This window comes from Saccostrea echinata, unplaced genomic scaffold (assembly GCF_033153115.1).
Source record: "Saccostrea echinata isolate AGI-Se365-2 ecotype Australia unplaced genomic scaffold, CSIRO_AGI_Sech_v1 ptg000013l, whole genome shotgun sequence".
NCBI classification, from domain to species: domain Eukaryota; kingdom Metazoa; phylum Mollusca; class Bivalvia; order Ostreida; family Ostreidae; genus Saccostrea; species Saccostrea echinata.
Genome location: NW_026889762.1, coordinates 5,929,777 through 5,949,159, shown reverse-complemented (window position 1 = coordinate 5,949,159; position 19,383 = coordinate 5,929,777). Strand labels below are relative to the sequence as shown.

Sequence of the window (19,383 nt, the reverse complement as noted above, 5' to 3'; positions counted from 1 at the left end):
AATGTGAGTTTGAAGAATTTTATTCTTGGAAAGTGAACTCAGAGTATAAGTTGGATTTCCAGATGTAGAATCAAAACCAATTTCATTATAATTATGAGCCTTACAAACAAAGACAATATTGTTACAAGCCATATCTGCCTGAACCATAATAAAATATAGTTATTATGTAGTCTTTCTAAGTATTTTATCACTTCTGATTTAGCGAAAACGGAAGGATAGATGGTTCGCACATTGCATTTTAACTCTCTAATACGATTCTTTAATATATTTTTAAAACACTTAATCTATTCTGACAAAGTGTACATGTCTTCCTCTTTATATTTTCATCTCCACAACAGAGATGTACTTCTGTAGCCAAATGAAGTATCGGGGCTTCCTAAATTTAGGAGCCTTTAAAATGATTGCTTTTATGTCGTCATTTTCAAAGAATGTATAAATAATGCAGAGGAACTAAAGTTGTAAGAAGGGAATGTGCAAGAACACTAAAGAAAATTTTGTTTTTGGTGTTCAGTATTTAGGAATTGTAAGGTTTCTTTATAGTTGACAAATTAAGAAGCAATAGTAAAGGAAAATTTGTAGGAAATGCAGGGTGTAGACTTCAACTTGAAATATAATGGAATTCAAGACTGAATACTTTTATAATTAAGAACGTTTGTAATATTCAGAGCAACTTTTTTTGTACTTATTGGAATTATTTGAGTAATTATCTTTTTTTTTCTTGTTTTTTTTTAAATTTATTTGTTTTATTTGGTTGATATATCATTTTCATTAATAAGGAAAAAAAATTATTATGTAAAATGTTCATCCATTTGTTTGTATGATAAAGCTTTTGTGTTAAAGTTGTTTTACTTTTCTAGGTTCTGTGCTATAACACATCCTTGTTTTTATGTACAATTACATTATATTCCATACATATAAAAAGAAATTTAAAAATCAATGGCAAAAAAAAAAAATAATAATAATAATAAATTAAACATATGTCCATTGCACATGAATGCCCTACCCAAGGTACACTAATTTTGCTTTGAAACAAGAAAAGAAATGTACTTTGATACATTGATGTGAGTTAAAGTAAAATAAAGGAAACAAGGACAAATTTTCATAATTGTTTAATCTCCCTTCAACCTAAACTTGCCGACAAACGAATTGGCTGTGATTATTCAGCATAAAGTCGCTCGCGTGGCGCAGTAATTAGAGCGTTTGCTCTATAGAGTCACAATGTAAGTACATGTAGATCCTTACGTCGCAGTCTCGAATCCACTGTGGGACATGGAGGTTAGTCCTTCGGATGAGACCGTATAAACTGAGGTCCCGTGTCGCAGTAGGTGCTGGCAAGAAAAAGATCCCTCACTGCTCAATAGCCCTGAGTGCCGAGTATAGGTCAAAATTTGCAGCCCTCCATCGGCAAGTGGTGGCGTCTCCATATGAGTGAAAAATTCTCGAAAGGGACGTTAAACAAAAAACAAACAAACATTCAACATAAATGCGAAATCAGTGACTCTTTTGGTCCGTGATTAAGGCTTTATGGTGGGGTATACTTGGCCATATATTGAAAATACATCATTAAAAGTCTTCCTCAGTAGTCATCTGAATTAAGCTGCTAACTTAACAAAATTGTAAAAACCAGTAAGGCCTAAAAAAAATTATGTTTGTTTCCTATAACCCGACCAACCCTTTCAAATTACCCCCGGGTGGATTTTTTTCTGCCAAATCTGCGTTTGCTCTTTGGTTTGATCAATCAGCTGATTCCATTTATTCAAAAGATATTAATTGTATCTTTATTTGAGATAAAAAAAATATGTTAACTTAGTCAACATTTACATATACCTTAATTATAAAGAGCAATCATTATTGTAACATGCAACAATTCCCCCCCCCCCCAACTTTTTGCAGTTCTTTCTCTGCCGCCAGGTAGTCATGTTGATGTCCACTGTAAATATAACACCTGGATAATTCAGTCCGGGGATATTTGACCCCATTATTTATAGGCAAAAAAAAATCTCGACCTACCGACCCTTGATTTTTTGGGAATGTTACAGGAAACAAACATCATTTTTTTTTAGGCCTAATGTACAGTGCAGCCCTGTACACATCTGAATCAATCAATCTCATTGCATTTCATTTGATTTAAGTTTTGAGCTGCAGGTAATGATCAGATCACCTATCTTCGTACATTCATTATATGCAGACATTATAGTGGTTGTGAAAAAGTACTCTGTATGATTCCAATATTCATAATATTTTGCAACTCCTTTATACAAGGGTTAATTATAAGGGTTTAACTGTGGGGCCAAAAAAATTGAATACTTTTTTCATCATTTTTAATTTTTGACGATCCACTTTATTATGGGCAATAGTTTCGTGCATTAAATGCTCAATGGTTTTGATTGTTTTCTAGTGTATATCCTTTTTTCAAAATGGATTTGAAATCTTTGAATATAAATTGCAATCTTTGAAAATAAATTGCAGTGCAGTCTTATTGCTTGTATTCTTCATTGCTAGTATTCTTTCTTCTAATTAGGTCCCCAAAGACTGATTGGCTGTGCATCAATACTTCAAGCGTTTTATAAGTATGACCATAAATACATATGCAAGACATGATACACACATATTTCTCCATGTACACTATGCTAACATACTTCTTGATCTTAGAAAAAATTATGGCAATTTTCATCTTGCTAATGGATGTCTTTATGTAATTTAAAATTTGACACAAGTAACTTATTTCATATATATTTTAGACTGACCTATGAAATATTTCACACCAGGGTAATTTTTTGGACATGGCTATTTACAAAATTACAACATTCTCACAAACTCAATGATTAGACATCTGCTCCTATATCAGACCTACTGGTAGATTCCAGAACTTACACAGGCAAAGTGCGGACAGACTTCATGAACTTAATTAAAAGAGATTGTGCTAGATATCTGTGGAATAGTAGCAATTTTCTTTATATATACATTTACAAAATGTCATCTTTTCATGACAAATGATTATAAAAATGACTTGATTATTCGGTAAATTGTGTCTACATTCTATCCAAACCAAAGTTACTGCGAGCAAGCTGAACAAATTTGACCTCAACCTTCCATTGTACATGTATTTATTTTTTATTGCTGCATCTGTTTATTTCTCTCAAAGTTTTGGATAATTAATCACATTATACACTGCTAGTGACCTTGAATTTGCCTGAATGATCTTCGTTCATGGTCATGAAAATTTTTGTCTACACATATGGTTCGTTTTTCCTTTGTTTCTTCCATTTAAACTAACTGCCTCATACGAGGAAAATTACGATCAACGATATATATCAAGTTTTGTATTAAAGGAATGGGTTGACATAAAGTGATAGCACGTATCATTCATCGGTAAACGTTGTGTTTTAATAGTACCTTCTAAATAAACATGATTTACCAGTTCAATGTACATGTACATCTCTGTATTTCTCTGTCATTATTGTTGCCAAAAAATGTTTACATCTTCATTATAAATGTACGAAAGAAAACAGAGAAAAATTGCTTTGTTTAGAATAATTTACAAATACTTTTTCAAACTGGCTATGCTTGAAAGTGGAATGTGAATTTTATTACACAATATATGAAATCAAATCGCATATAGTTTGAATTTTTGGACAACATATAATTAATGTTTTAATGAAGTCGTGATTCTGATCCGCATCATTGGCGTTTCATCTTCAACAATCAGCCCCTCGTATGCAGTTGGAGATGGCGGCATATCGGGAATATCTATCTCAGATTCTGTGTCTTGTCTGATTGGCTCTATTGTCATTTGTGGTAACTTAGGAACACCTTTCCTTTCGAAGTCTATAATATCGGATCGGGCTCGAGATTTTGCAGAGCCTATTACTTCCGGGAATACTTCCCTTGTACCACCAATAGCAGTGTTGGGTTTGGCATATTCAGGAAGGTATGAATTTTGTTTTTGGAAGTCCGAGAAACCAACGCTTATTCGAGTGGAACTGCGTTCAAGAAGAAGACGCCCTGATAAAAGAAATTGCAAAAAAAAAAAATTCAGATAAGTTCTAGCAAAATCCAGTTCTTTATCAAACAAACTTCCAGATCCCTGACTGTATATATTACTTGCTTTATCATGTGGAGATGTGCGCATATCTTTAAATGAAATGACGGGGTGTCTAAAGTAATAGAAATCTTGGGTTAACAAAAGTAATAGAAATCTTGGGTTAACAAACTTGTTAACAGTAATTGATAAAAACATACCTTTTCCAACTATCTGTGCTTTTTGTACTTCGTCTATTGCTTTATGGTCTCTTGGTGTCAACATTTTCTGTGACGAGATCGGATTAGCGTACACAGTTTTTGATCGATTTAGTGAAATTACTCCACTTTTTATTAACTTAGCTTTATGTTTGTGAAACGATCCCCAAATTTCTTGAGAGCATGGATCAGCTAAAACCAGGGCAAGATCTGGCTTCTCTAGTTTATCGTCATAAGAGATAGATTTGACAGTTTCAAATTCCGAATTTTGTTTCGAATTTAACAAGGAGTGATTAGTCCTTGAATTAAATGAAGGTGCAGTTCTTGGGGCAACAGGGATATCCAAGTCTGCTCGACTCTCTAAGTCTTCATCAATGGTTGTTCCTAGGGTAGTTCGTTGGCCAAGTGGCGTATTGGGTGGTGTTAAAAGATCCCTCATGCCTAGAGATGTATTTGGAGGAGGAGGGGGAGAATACACAGAATGACCAATATGACTAATATGACTACGTTTCTTGTCACCGGTAACCATCATTGGTAAGCTTTGTAAGTTTTTATTGTTCTGAATCTTGGGTTTTTCTTTTGAGAAGGATTCTGGAAGCTAGGGTCTTACTCTTCTATTTTCTCTACGAATTAACCCTTCCTTGTCCCACTCAAACAAAGCGTCTGCGTGAATAGGAGTGTAGGTAAGTCTAAAATCTGGTTTTGTGGATTCCGACGTAATAAGATCCGGAACAGGGTTATCGTTCTTTTCTACTTTGTTATATGACCTTGTGAGTGAGTTTCTTGTCTTTTGCCATCGGAGGAAAATGTTCTTGGAGAATGCATTATAATTATCATCTTCTCAAGTCAAGGGTTTCTGATCAAGTCCTATCCACACAAACCTTTGACCGAATAGACTGACTTTGATGTGGTTTACTATCGCGCCATCTAGTGTGATTACACATTCTAAACTCTATTTAACTCTTCTATTGACCAATCAGGGTAAGCGATTTAAATAGAGAATACGAAACAATATTGAAAGTCGGTTATGAATTCAGCATAACTTTGAATCCAAAGCTGAGACAATCCTTTAACTTGGTTTTTTAATAGTAAAGACGTTTTCGTTGGGATTAAAACTGGCGTGCTTATCTGTTTACGATTTAGTTTCAGGTTAGATAAAATAATGTTTTTGATTGGCTTATGCAAAATCGAATGAGGACAATCAGAGAACGCATTTTTAACCCCGTCAAAGTCAGTATATTCGGTCAAGGGTTTATGTCGAGCGGAGTGGATCAGACATTCTTGACTTGGGAAGATGTATATGGACAGGGCCATTTTATAGAGCTCATTAATAATAAATTTTGCATGAACTTAATCATCGAAACTTGTGTAATGTGCGTAATTCTGAGTTTACAAGATGGGAATACATCGTAAATTTAAAATATTAAATGTGAAAAAATGTGTTATGGTTCCCATCCATTTAGAGAACATGATACATGTTTCATTATGTAATGCCTCTCTTATCAAAAAAAAAAGATCATTTGAAAGACACATAAGTTAATTTATTATCAGATAAGTACATTGTTTATATTTACTTTCTTTTGACTTTTAGCTTCGTCCCGCTTTTGAAAGACCTTAAAATATTGGCGCTAATGAGTTTATTTTTCTATCTGTTCGTGTGATCACTGTATGTATTCTATAAAACCTTAATCAGTAAACGGGGGGAGGGGGATAAACTTCCCTCGAATGAAATTTTTAATGCAAGCAAAAATTCAATCGACCTTTCCTATTATAATAAACTGTTGATGTTTTCCTGGCGTGTACTCAATTTACCTTTCCCAGCCTAATGCACATTAATGCAAATATCACGTGATATACATTCCTTTCGCTTGTTCCGGTAACAGTGTTTAAAGTTTCTTCTACAGTAACTACAAATTAATGTGTAGTTGAATCTGAGAACATCACTCAGACAAAACCGTTGATAGTTGATTGATCGAAATGTTTCACTAGCTAAGCTTAAATTTAGCTGTTTGAAAATTTATCACTACTCTTGAATTCTAAAAATAGTCTTTTTTTCCTTTTGTGTTCAACGATGGAGAAAAAGGAAGACTGCATTTAACACAAGGCCTTTTTGTAGCTTCTGTTACTTTCATATCTTACATAATTTTTTTTTGTCCAAGCAGTCAATTTGGAACCGCATTTTAATGTCAAAACGATTTCACATTGTAAAACAATACAATAATTTTTTCATCCTTAGTACTTCACACAGACGATGGGCGAACAAACCGAGAAAAATGTCTATCTTTCGACAAAAAAAGAAATAAAAACTAAATCTCAATTTTAACAGAATTTTCTTTGGTATTTCAGTAAACATTACGGTCTTATGCCCCACTGATATGAAATAAACTTCGAAAAAGTATTATTAGAAATTTCATCAAGTGATGCTAATATTTAGCCGAGTATTTACTCAATTTTATAGGTTTTCTAGATTGTTACACCTGTTAACAGAAAATAAACTTGCAAACTTACGAAGATTTAAAAAAAAAAATTAACAGCATGGCTTACACATAGCTATAGGTTCGGATGATCGTTAATCAATAAATGTAGATAATGCTAGAAAAAATATTTTATGCTTGATACAGTGTACCAAATCAAGATGGCTTCCTATATTACCGCTTCGCATCATGCAAAATACAAAAAAATGAATAGGGTGTGTTTTCTCCATCTGAGCGATTTAAGGGTCTTTTCCTCCTGGCTTGTGACGTATATTGAGAAAAACAATTTTACTTCCGGTTTTACATAGTTTTTGCCCTGAAGCTTTGTCTGGAACTGCCTTTAGAAAAGTCTTGCAAACGCTTTTAAATTAAGAGATGACAGCTTGACAAGGGAAACGTATGCAGTTAAAATAATTCGTAAATAACGAATATATATTTGAGAAAAAAAAATTGTTTATTTATGCATTCACGTTTATCAATCCAATTTATTGCGATACGTCTGTTATGAAAAAAGTTATTTTGCAGACTGATTAATATACATCTCATTGTATATTATTGATAAATAGTTTGCACTTTAGTTGTGTTCATTGTCAGTTGCCAATAATGAATAACAGGAATATGATGACCTACGCGGTGTCCTACCAGTGAATTGGAGACCTGGGTAACAGGAAAGATACATTGTAACTCGTAAAAAGAAATTTGATAACAGGGATTTAAAAAAATATATTTTTGTTTATCAATAGATTTGATTTTAATTCAATATCTTGTAGACGTCCGCGTGGGGCAATGGTTAGACCGGCTGCTCTAGAGTCGCGAAGTAGTGGGTTGGTCCTTACGTCGCGGGTTCAAATCCACTGGGGGACGTGGGAACAGGTCTTTCGGATGAGGCTGTATAAAGTGAGGTCCCGTGTCGTAGTAGGTGTTGGCAAGAAAAAGATCCCTCATTGCACAATGGTGCTGAGTGCCGAGTATACATGTAGGTATAAATTTGCAGCCCTCCACTGGCAATTGCAAGTAGTGTCTCATCTCAATCTGAGTAAAAAATTCTTGAGAGAGACGTTATATAAAAACAAACAAACAAATCTATTTCTTGTTGTAATATATTTTATTACTGGTTTTTCTATACCATCAGTGGTCTTCCCTTATTTTTGATTTATTAGAGAATATGAGTTATATTAACTTTTGTGACTTTTGCTGACTTCTTAAAAAATATGTTCTGTGACTGAAAGAAAAAAAATCGATGGGAAAAAAATCTAATTATGTATTAAAAATTAAATTTTAAACTAGATGCTGTCATAAGACAGTAACCCCAGCACGTAGGTGTTTCCCTTTAAACGTACTCACCTTCATATTCGGGTAACAGTGGAAGATGCCCATTTATTCTATAATTTACAAAACAGTTGGTTTTTGACTCCCAATCGCCCTTAGGGTAGAAATCGGGGTCCCAAAACTTATTGAGCATGTGCACGTCTTCAGGATACTCCCAGACTTACTCCAAAATATGATTGGGCTACTTTAAAAGTATAAAGGTACTTCAGAGACCCAGGTTTTTGTTATTTAAAAAAATCTTATTTTTGACCCCGATTTTCCCTCACGGTGAAAATCTAAATTCTAAAACCTTTTTGCACATCTTCAGGACACTCCCGATAATATGCATAAATCTACACCTCTTTCAGTTTTGGTCAAATTCAATACGATCTGGTGCACAATAAGCCTATACTGGGATACAAAAGTAACATTTTCGACATATGATGTTGCCATGGTTACTAGAACTAGAAATTTCTTTGAAATTTATTCCAAATAAAACCCTTCCAGGTTTTGTCCGATTTCAAAAAGTACACGATACCAAGATACATAATTATGCTTATCGGTTTCTTTATTTCAAATTTCAATGAACAATATTGCCGTGATCACTTGAACTTTTTGAATTTTTTTTCAAAACCGCTATACCTCCTACAATTTTTATCTAGTTTCGATATGATTTGTATACAAGTAGACTATACTTAGATAATCGTAACCAACATTTTTTTTTAATTTGACAAATGGTGTTCCGATGGTTACTAAAAACAGAAGTTTCTTTAAAATTCCTCCGGGATGCTGCTCCACAAACACTTTTGGTGTGATTTTTATAATTTTTTGGTGTACACGTAGACTATACCGAGACATTACACAGGACGAAACTGCGCATTTCATTCAACTGAATGGTCACTGAAAGGTCAGGAAAGGTGACTGAATGGCAGAGCTATGCCATTCAGTCACCTTTCAGTAATTTTCCAGTCATCTTTCAGTTAACTGAATGGCAGAGTTTATTCCTGTGTTATTCTCTATATCGGTTTTTGATTTCAACAGATGATGTTGCCATGATTATAAAAAATGGAAATATTTTAAAAATCTTTCCAAACACTCTTCACAATGATATCTCTTTATTATAAGTATACCAGTAGAGCCACAGTCTCATCAGATACTTCTTGTTAGTTTTCTGTTGGGCAAGTATTTCCAGTGTCATATAACACCTCTCATTTTATAATTATTTTTTTTTAAATCTTCGTCTGTAAGAAAAGTAAAAATACTGCCTCTTTAAAATAACACGAATTTTTAAAGCCACTCAGTAGATAAACACATGGAGAATTTTGAAATGTTGAGAAAGGTTTATTATCATTTAATTATTAACCATTTTTCAATGATTATGAAAGTAACATTTCAGCCATGTTTATATAAATAAATAAAACAAATGAATTTAACTGCGTATCTTTTAATCATTAAGGGAAAAGTGGGTTTTTGTTCCAATTTTTTTTTTTCGGATGATAGGAAAAATTTAAGATGAGTATCATTTTACACAAAATAATCATTCAAGAAACGTTAATCAATCTCAAAAAAATCTTTAAACAAATCAAATTTTGTGAACAGGGCATAAACACGGACCCCGGGAAATCCAAAGGAGGATTCTGGTGCTTAGGAGCAGTAAGCATCCCCTGTTGACTGGTCACACCCGCCGTGAGTCCAATATGTATTGATCTATCTCTTTATATATCTGTCATCTAATAATCCATCCATCCATCTACTTCAAACACCAATCCACTGAAGAGTTTATCAGTGTGTTGGCATTTTTGCCGACTTCCTAGAAGTGGTAGAAAGCGTAATTCTCTCTTTAAAAATGCGATGTTGAAGACATATAAGATATTCAATGTGGAATTAAACAACAAACATTCGACTTTCTTTTAATTACAATGATCCTATTTTCCTTTTCGCCCTGTCTTTTTAATGTAATATTGTAGGTTTTGGTTAAAGTTGAGGTTGTATGAGGGATGATATCTTAGCGATTGAAAGTTGTAAACATGGATTTTAACAATAATTTGGAAAAACTTTTAGCAGTCACATTCCGTGTCGGGATAATTGAATTTTTCTAGCTCTCTTTACAGACGATTTCCTTTATTTTCTTTATGAAGGAAAGAGAATGTTGACATATTTTCTCAGTGAAAATTGTTACCTTTAAAAATTGCATTATTTCACTGTTGAAAATTATATGAATCTGATTCCCCGCTATAAACGTTAATCCTAAATCAGGCTTGTAAAAAATAGCATAAATTTAGCGCTTAAAATAGAAGTTGATAGCATTTCTGCTTTGAAAGACTAAATTATTTAAAAGTTAATAACTCTGTTTTAAACCAAACAAAAAAACAAAAAAAAACCAAGGAAGCAGATGTTCAAGCAGAATTCTTAAATGTACGAGAGATACTCTTGAATTACGGACGTTTGTTACTTCATTTTTAAGTTATTTTACCAAGAAAGCTAAATATTGTTACATCGTGCTCAATTTTATCTTTATACATCAATTTTGTGCTATCTATTTTTTTCATAATAATTTGATATTTTTCCTCATAAACGTACTCTTTGTCCTGTCAATGGGGATGGTTATGAGAATTCAAAAATCTTTTACTTATTTTTGTTGTTCTTCTTACAAAGCTACGTGCTTATATTCAATTCACTATCTTGTGTTTTCTTGTTAGTTCTTACACTTTATATATGGTGTTATTAGCTGGATTTGTTGATATTGTTGTGTTGGGCAATATTTTTAAAAAAAAAATAAGATAGATAAACACGCTAAGCTTTTAAAAGTTCTCTATTTAAGTTATTTCAACAAGATTTTCTTTGTACTTTTTTCGATGAAAGAATGATAAATTTATATTTTTAATATAATACAGTACTGAAAACATTGACGTTCACATGGCTTTCAAGGGCTACTGCAAATCCATTTTGTGTGGCCTGCAGTGCGATACATAAGGATACATTTCCCTGGTATCTGTCTGTCTGTCGGTCTATCCGCATGTCAAACCTTATATATTGAGAACTGTACTCGGTATGGATTTAATATTTTGCTTATATACAGCTTTGCACGATCGCCAACTCGTGACTTTGGATATTGACCTATGATTTGCTTTTCAGGATAGTTCACAGAGCTGATTTACAAGTTATTTTGACTATTTAGAGGTAAATCTTTGTTATTAGGTACATGTATGTGTTCTGTTTATCATCAGTTATTTTAAAAATTCTAGTGTGCCAGTTCTATCGACGTTGCAAATATATTTCGAACGGATAATTTGAAACTTGTCTTTTAAATTTTTATAGGTGAATTTTCAAGAACAACAAGCATATATAATACATGTTTACGAGCTTAGGACACTGTACTTTGAAACTGTATAATATATACTATTAAGCGAAATTTAAATAATATGAAAACACATCGGGATCGGTACAATGTATTTAAAAAAAAAGTAAAATCGTAGACTGACTATCCGGGTATTTGGATTGAACATGTATGAATAAAATGAGAAATCATTATTTCTGATGATTTCAATTTTCATAAATTCCGCCGAAATATGGCTGAAATATTGCCGACTTGGTGTTAAGCACTAATCAATCAATTTTCATAAATCATTGACTGACGTTTTTCACACAAATTGTTAGGCCAGTATTTTTACACTGAATTATCAACGGATTTTTCCGTTTTTTCTGATCATGGCAAGTAGCAGTCGTGTGTGACTGGGCGGCAAGGGATGCTTACACCTCCATGACACCTGATCCCACTTCTGATGATTGTAGAGGTCCGCGTTAGCTCTGCTCCAAATTTGTATAGATCCAATGAACTTTTAAGCTTGATTACCGTTTGTTATCTTCAAAGTTCATTTTAGCTTTGGGGGTTATATTTTTATTTAATTATCTGTGGTATTGTTAGATAAAACACGAATGAATTAAAAAAGATAAATAAATATATCAGATAATTTAATTTTCATTTTTCACTTTAGCTTTTTGAGTTGGAAATCATTTTTATTTAATTATCAGGTTTTATATGATAATTGTCATTCAAAAAATCAAGGTCTAAGATTTTTATTTTTTTTTTTAATTTTTTTTTTGTATATAAACAATAATACTAATAATAAAGAAAAAGCTAACCACTCTTAGATTTACATATTTAATAATTCTATAAAGCAGGCGACGCATGCATTTTTTGGAGCACTCTTCTGAATATGTTTTTTTTTTAAATATATATTTGCGCATGCACCGTTTTATGTCCTCTATACACCTGCACCTCTACAATTCCTTGAATGCAATTGCTTTCAGTGTATGGACAGATTCTGTCAAATTCTAGCACTGAGAAATCTGCTCTACAATATACATGTATCATATGATCAGGAATACATGTTTAAAAAAAATAGTTATAAGTAATGTGAAAGCTTACACATGTATAATAAAAATCTGCAAAAAAATAGAAAATAAGAAACATTAAAACATGGAGAACCTTATTTTCAAACGCTTTAAAATGAATGAATTTTAAGCACAATTCTAAATTGAAAAATATCTCCAATTGAAAAACTTGTTCCAAAACATATAAATGACAATTGTAATTTTACCCGTTAAAGGAAAATGATCCATTAAAAATGTATATAACTATTTAACTGCTTAACGGTTTATCTGTCTCTTTATTCTGACGAGCAAACTTCCATACGATAATGATGAGTTTGCATAACAACTGCTTTACTAAAATGACAGAACGAAAAAAAATAGAATAGAAAATGCACTGTATGTCAATTGTCAAATTTATACGGATAACTGTACGTGAAAATTCACTACTTCTACATGTAAGTTCATTACAGCTAATCACTATATTCGAAAACTTATACTCATTTTGCTGAGGCAACTGAGATAATTCCTTTAGCATGTGAGGGGAAGTAACCCAGCTTCTAATTTTTTTTTTAATTCCTAATTGGTAACCAGAACTTTTTTTAAGTAGAGCAGCTATATTTGCATGAAAAGAAAGTTGAGGCAAAAAAGAAAAATACATAGGGATTACAAGAGAAATTCAGGTTTCCAAAGAAAAAAAAACATTTCTAACTCATATGCATGAGCGATTCTCATTAGTAAGCTCTGTTCGACTGAAATTGATATTATTAATGGAAAAATTAAGCATAAAATGTATGAGGTTTGAGAGCAGAAAAAAAACAGTAAAATAATAGAAAATATAACGTGCATTCTTCTGCTGATGCTGGTAGGGGCAGAAGAATTTTTTAAGGCTTTCATCTTCATAATTTGTAAAGTAAAGATCGTACAAATAGGCAACCCTGAAAAAGTAATTCTTATTAAAAGGATTGCAATGTGTCGTTCATGAATCGAATCTCTATCTGGTACAAATAACAATATTGATATGAATGCTGAAAACAGTGCACAAAAAACCCAAATCATAAAAGAACATCCCACGATAACTGCCGGAGTAAGGCGTATTTTACTCTGTAACGGGTGAGCTATTAATAAATATCTGATCATAGAAAGGAACGCAATGTGTGCACTTGAACTATAGAAAATCGTCTCATACACTGTACAGGTACTTTATAGTTATGAAGCTGACAACACTTTCGGATGAAACATAAAGTTCCAAAAGATATAAAAATAGCTTGGAAAGTTTGATCAGAAACAGACTGGCTATATTGAGGAGATCTGGAATTCCGATGCATCCGATGGCCACGAATGTTGGAGTATGGAACTTTTTATCGTACAAAATTTTGCAGATGGTGACAAAATTTCCTACGAGTCCCAGGATTCCAATTATCAATCCCAGTATCACAATTGATTTATGAAACATCTCTGATGTCAGATCACTTATATCGGTGTTAAACAAACAGAATTTGAATGATACAGCGCTATACGTGTCATAAATATCATAATAGTTGTTCTCAGAAGATATGTTCTGCGTTTCGTTCCAGCTTTGCCGAAGAGTTTCACCTATTGGCAAGGAATACCCAAATGAACTGATACCATTATGTGTCGTTTCTTCGTAAAGTTTTGATACATTCCAATCGGCAGCAATGGACGTGTTTCCCAAACTCCTTCTTTCATAAGATGCCATTTTAAGTATGCTGTTGAGAGATGTTTCAATTAAATCGACTATTACCTTTTTACATACAAAAAAGGGGTTTTTTTTCTTAGTTGTGAAGAAAATACATTAAAACTTTTTCCACATTACTGCAACTTAACAAAATAGGTACCATTTTTAAGTAACTTTAATCAAACATACCTGTTCTTATTTAATGGGTAACATGTAAAACAACTTTTGAAGTGACTTTTTCTTACTTGCTGCTTATTTTGAGATTATTTCAAAACCAGTGAACAAGACCTTTATATGCGTAGTAAACCACCGCTTACGTCAGATGGTTTCCTATTTGAAGGGGCAAATGGTATAAGTTTTGATTGTTTTCCTACTTTTCTTGCAGCTAAAACAATTCTGAAAAAAGAGATTCGGGCTAAATTTAAAATAAAAAAAATATTAAAATTTGATTTTAATCCACATCCCATTCTTCCATGGTTAAAATTATAACAATAAATAAAATAAAAGCTAGCAGATTAATTACTGAAATCCAACAAAATAAAAGTTTTAGATAAGGAATAATTATCTATCTCCATAAACCTACTTACAATGCAAATCTGTGAGCAAGGTATAAAATGCAAATCCCTGGAAATTCCAGTAGTGGAACAGGTACTTAGGAGAAGTATGCATCCCCTGTCGACCGGTTGAAGCCATCCTGAACCCTTTTGTAAGACCAGATACACGGAATAATCTATAGTCAATTTCAATGTAAAATCAAAGGTCTTTCAATTGATCTGAAATTTAATAAGTCAGTCAGAATACAATCCAATGAATAGGTTAAATTTGCTAATAAGGTCAATATAACGACCATAGAATTTACGAAATGTTGAACTTTTTGAAATTCCTTTAACATCAATTTATTTATCAGTAGCCTGTCCAGGGTTTTAGAATTGATAGTTCCAATAAGTTGGAAATGATCTCCATATGCAGGTGATCATGAAAGAGGAAAATTACTGCATAAATAAGGAAAGCTGACGATGGAACAGCTAAGGTCATCTCGTTTGTCATTAGTTTGTCCTTATCGTCTAAAGTCAGCAAAACATCCAATCAAGAAATAGAGGTTAAAAAATCTATGGAGACTTTTTTCGTGTTCACTAAAATTTATCGAGTCAAAATATGAATGGATGTACATATGTACATTTGGTTATCTCATTTATGTCTACACAGTGAAAAATAAATTATTTTCTCTTTTGAGAATGAAAGCATTGTTAATATCTTGAGGCTACATACATTCACATAAAAATTAATGTAAAAGTATAAACAATATTTCGAAATTCTTTTGATAAAAGAAATAATGACTGTGCTGCAGCAAAAATGCCACAAAGACATCATGTTAATGCCATTAATACTAGACACATCAAACCAAGTCTGCTTATTTCTCAAAATAAGTAATCATAAACGACTTGTTGTAACATTTATGAGGCCAATGTGATAAGGTACTCCATAGCTGAAATAGTAAGCTCTGGCTGAGAATTCCTTTACCTTGTAGTTTTGGTTTTGGAGGAGAACAGTGCAAAATTTACCCTACTGAACTCTTTTATTTTTATTTCTTCTTGACGGAATGGTGCCGTAGTTAAAGCTATGTCTTTTATCAATTTTAATCTTCTCCACTGCAAGATTTATTTCATATTTAGTTACTAAATAGTCCTCTTTAGAAAGGATTGTATAGGTCTGCTTAAAAGCTGAATCACTTGCATGGAGTAAAGGTATTAACATTCGTTTTAACTTACACTATAAACACAAGTATACAAAATCTGAACACTGTTCAGGTGCAAAGACATCCACCTGTCACAAATTCCAAAAATAGGAATAAGGATTCCTTAGAATGTTTGCTTTACTTGAGTTATTTATTTGTTGAGAAGTGATAGCACTGCTTTTGCATCTTCCCTGTTCTTGTAACAAAATGTTTAATGTCAGCAAATTTAATCTGTTTAAGCTGTTATTTGTTGAAGGAAAAACATGATATGAACTTATGTTTAATCCACATCTGGGCAAATACAGTCCCTGAAACGTTCCACTTCCCCATTTTCCAGTTCGTTCACCGTTCCTTCACCGTGCACTCTCCGTTCACAGTTGCGTTCAGCGTTCATCGTGGGCTTGCATTCACCGATCACAAAGCGTTCAGTGTGCGCTCTTTGTTCGTTCACTTTGCGTTCACCTTGTATTTACCTTGCGTTCAGCGTTCACTTATCGTTCAGTCTTCATTGTCATTCGGAACTCTGATGTGAAAGGACTTATCAATTAAAGGGAGAAAGAATGAGAATGCGAGCATCTACAATTTTTCAAAATTTATGCAAGACATATGGTGTTTAAAAAATCATCTTTTTTATGAAAATGTTTTTTTTAATAAACTTAAATATTATGTTTTTTTTTAATAATTTAATATACAAAATAAATGTTGTAAGTATTTTTAATTAGAACGATACTGAAAGATTAAATTAAAATACAGTAATGTACGGATATTTCAGGTGCAGCAACATTTTGTTGTTATGTCAAAGACGACAAATCATTGATAAAGATAATAATTCAAGTCAATTGAAAAACCATCCTGCAGCATAATTACGAAAATATTCATTTCTAACACATTTTCCAGTTACTATAGAAATACGTGTAAGAGCTAGTTTTGAGAATTATAAATATCATTATGGATTAAATATCTACCTTGTGGCGTACATGTACACAGAAAGCATGGTTAAAAAACATTAATTAAATTGTAATACACGAAAAAAGCAAAGATTTGGCGGAACTGAAAGGATATAAGCTTTTCTACTTTATATTTAGTCATAGTTTATGATTAGAGAAAAAAAAAATACTTTTCGACACTGTAACTATATATGTTTGCCGTTCGATATAATAAAGAGCCCCCACCCCCCTTTTTTCTTTGTAATCAGCCACTTACGCAATATTTGTAGTATATATTTAATTAACATTAAACAAGAAATCAATGAGTTTTATGACATAAAAATGTCAGTCTCGAAACATACATCTATTTAAGAATTTTACGAATATCAGCAGTCTCGTTTAAAGTAATCATTTCGTAAGTTCGATACAATGACCTTGTCAGCAAATACAATTAATCTTTGAGTCAAATGCTGACTGACGTTTTTCATACTCATTGTCAGGCCATTATTTACACACTGAATTGTCCATTATTTCCCGATTATGACAAGGAGCACACGGCGGGTGTGACCAGTCAGCAGGGGATGATCACTCCTCCATGGCACCTGATCCCACCTCTGATGTTTTGGAGGTCCTTGTTTGCTCTGTCCTATTTTTTATTGTTTAATGGATTTTTGAGCTTGAATACTGTTCGTTATCTCTATATATTTCATATGGGAATTGTAGTTCAAAATACATGTGCCTGCAGTGGTATTTGAAATGGGCATAAAGTGTGTATGAAATTCATGCATCTTAATCATTGAAAGTGTTTATGTACAACGTAGTTTCTTTTTTTTTTTTAAATGATGGATACTGTTCTAGAAATGATCTGGAAAATATATAAAACTTCTTGGAAGTACTAGGACTTCGTCTTCGGAGTGACGAGACTTACACAGCAACACAGTGCCATATGATTTTGATTGACAAGACAAGCACGTGGACTTCATGTGAACTTGAAGCAGACCAAAAAAGTTTTATAAAAGACTGACTGCCAAACAAACGGATTTGTTAATAAGAATGGTTTAATAACACTGCCTGATATAAAAAAAAATACAACTCAGAATTCTTGTTTGATACAATACATGCATTGTGGGAAGGGGAATTAGAACAAATGAATATTTATGGGACACATCCATAGACCTATGCAAAGTATTTCTAATTGTGATTTTTTTTTTTTTGGTTTATTCTCCGAATGTCTACTCGCTAAAACAACTATGTAATTATCACACACAATTAAGAGGTCCTCTAAGGGGTCCAGGTAGAGTTTACCTGTGTCACCTTGATTTAATAAAGTAGTCTAGATTAAATAATTTAATATTTACTAATAAAAATGTGTACTAGAACTAGAGGACATATTTATTGAATAGATACTTGAAATAATTGAAGGCACGGAACAAAACAGGTCAAGAAAAGTCAAATAAGCTCTTTATTTTTATTTTTGATTCAAAAAAATATTTATGTAAATAAAACACATTATTTTTGTATTTTTTTTACAAATTGATAAAATCTCCAAGATTTATAATTTCCTCTGAAAATGTAAAATAATAAACATTTTTTTTATCAATCTTTCAATGCTGAAACCATGTTTCAAACGAGATGCCTTAAATATCAAAAAAATTAAAATGTGGTGTAGAATTCCTCCTTCAATAAATGCAGATATAGTTAGATCATAAAGGTAATGATTATCTCTATTTGTACCCCTTAGAGGGCCCCTTAATTGAGTGCGATAATTAGATGTTAGATTTGTCCAGTAGACGTTCGGGGAACACACCCTTTTTCTAATATTTCACACTGAATCGCCTTTTTACGGAAATATATGTATGTTTGTAATTTATCCTATAAATTGGACATTTCCCCTTCTAAAATTTGTAATAGTTCTACAAAATTTAGTATAATTTAGAGACCAAATAAGAATACACATATCTATTTTACAGAATAATTTTCCCTATTGTAATTACAGAATTCGATATCATTACAATGTTTCTTACAGCGATTGCTTTTCTGTGACTAAACATAATAAATATGTGCAGAGAATACTGTAAGAAACATATTTAATGTGCATGAATCATCATTCTAGGAACAATGCGGGGACCTCTATTAATTTATTTATTTAATTATTTTTAATTATTTATTTTTATATATTTATTCTGGAAATGTTCAGAACAAAAAAAATCAATGTGGTGCGATATAATGTCGGCACTTTAAATATCATTTATTCATGAGATTTATTTATTTATTTATTTTTTATTTATTTATTTATTTATGTACTGAAAATAGAATGCATATATCGCAGGGAAAAGATCAGAGACAATCCGAATAAATCGTTCATCTTGCATTCACCGTTAGATCACCGTTCACTTTGCGCTCGCGTTTGCGTTCGTTCACCATTCACTGTTTACCAACCGTTTACCAAATTGCATTCAGCGTTCACTCACCGTTCGCTCTGCGTTCGTTCACCGTTCGCTCACTTTTTAAGTGGGAAAGTAGAACGCTTCAGGGACTGTATCAAAGTAACGAGTCTCTGTCAACATATAGATATAACACATAATTCATATATGGCTCAACACAAAATGAATCAGTATACTTAATTGTTAT

General features: G+C 32.4%; 1 protein-coding gene across 1 annotated transcript; it reads right to left on the bottom strand.

Annotated features, from left to right (window-relative positions):
* Positions 1–3,646: 3,646 nt before the first annotated feature.
* On the bottom strand, positions 3,647–5,047 carry LOC133186287 (uncharacterized). Its single transcript, XM_061321509.1, has 2 exons — positions 4,243–5,047; positions 3,647–4,005 (listed from the first exon to the last, which is right to left on the bottom strand). Exons 1-2 carry the CDS (start codon positions 4,769–4,771, stop codon positions 3,647–3,649), a joined length of 888 nt encoding a protein of 295 aa, XP_061177493.1. The 5' UTR covers positions 4,772–5,047.
* Between the last annotated feature and the right edge of the window lie 14,336 nt (positions 5,048–19,383).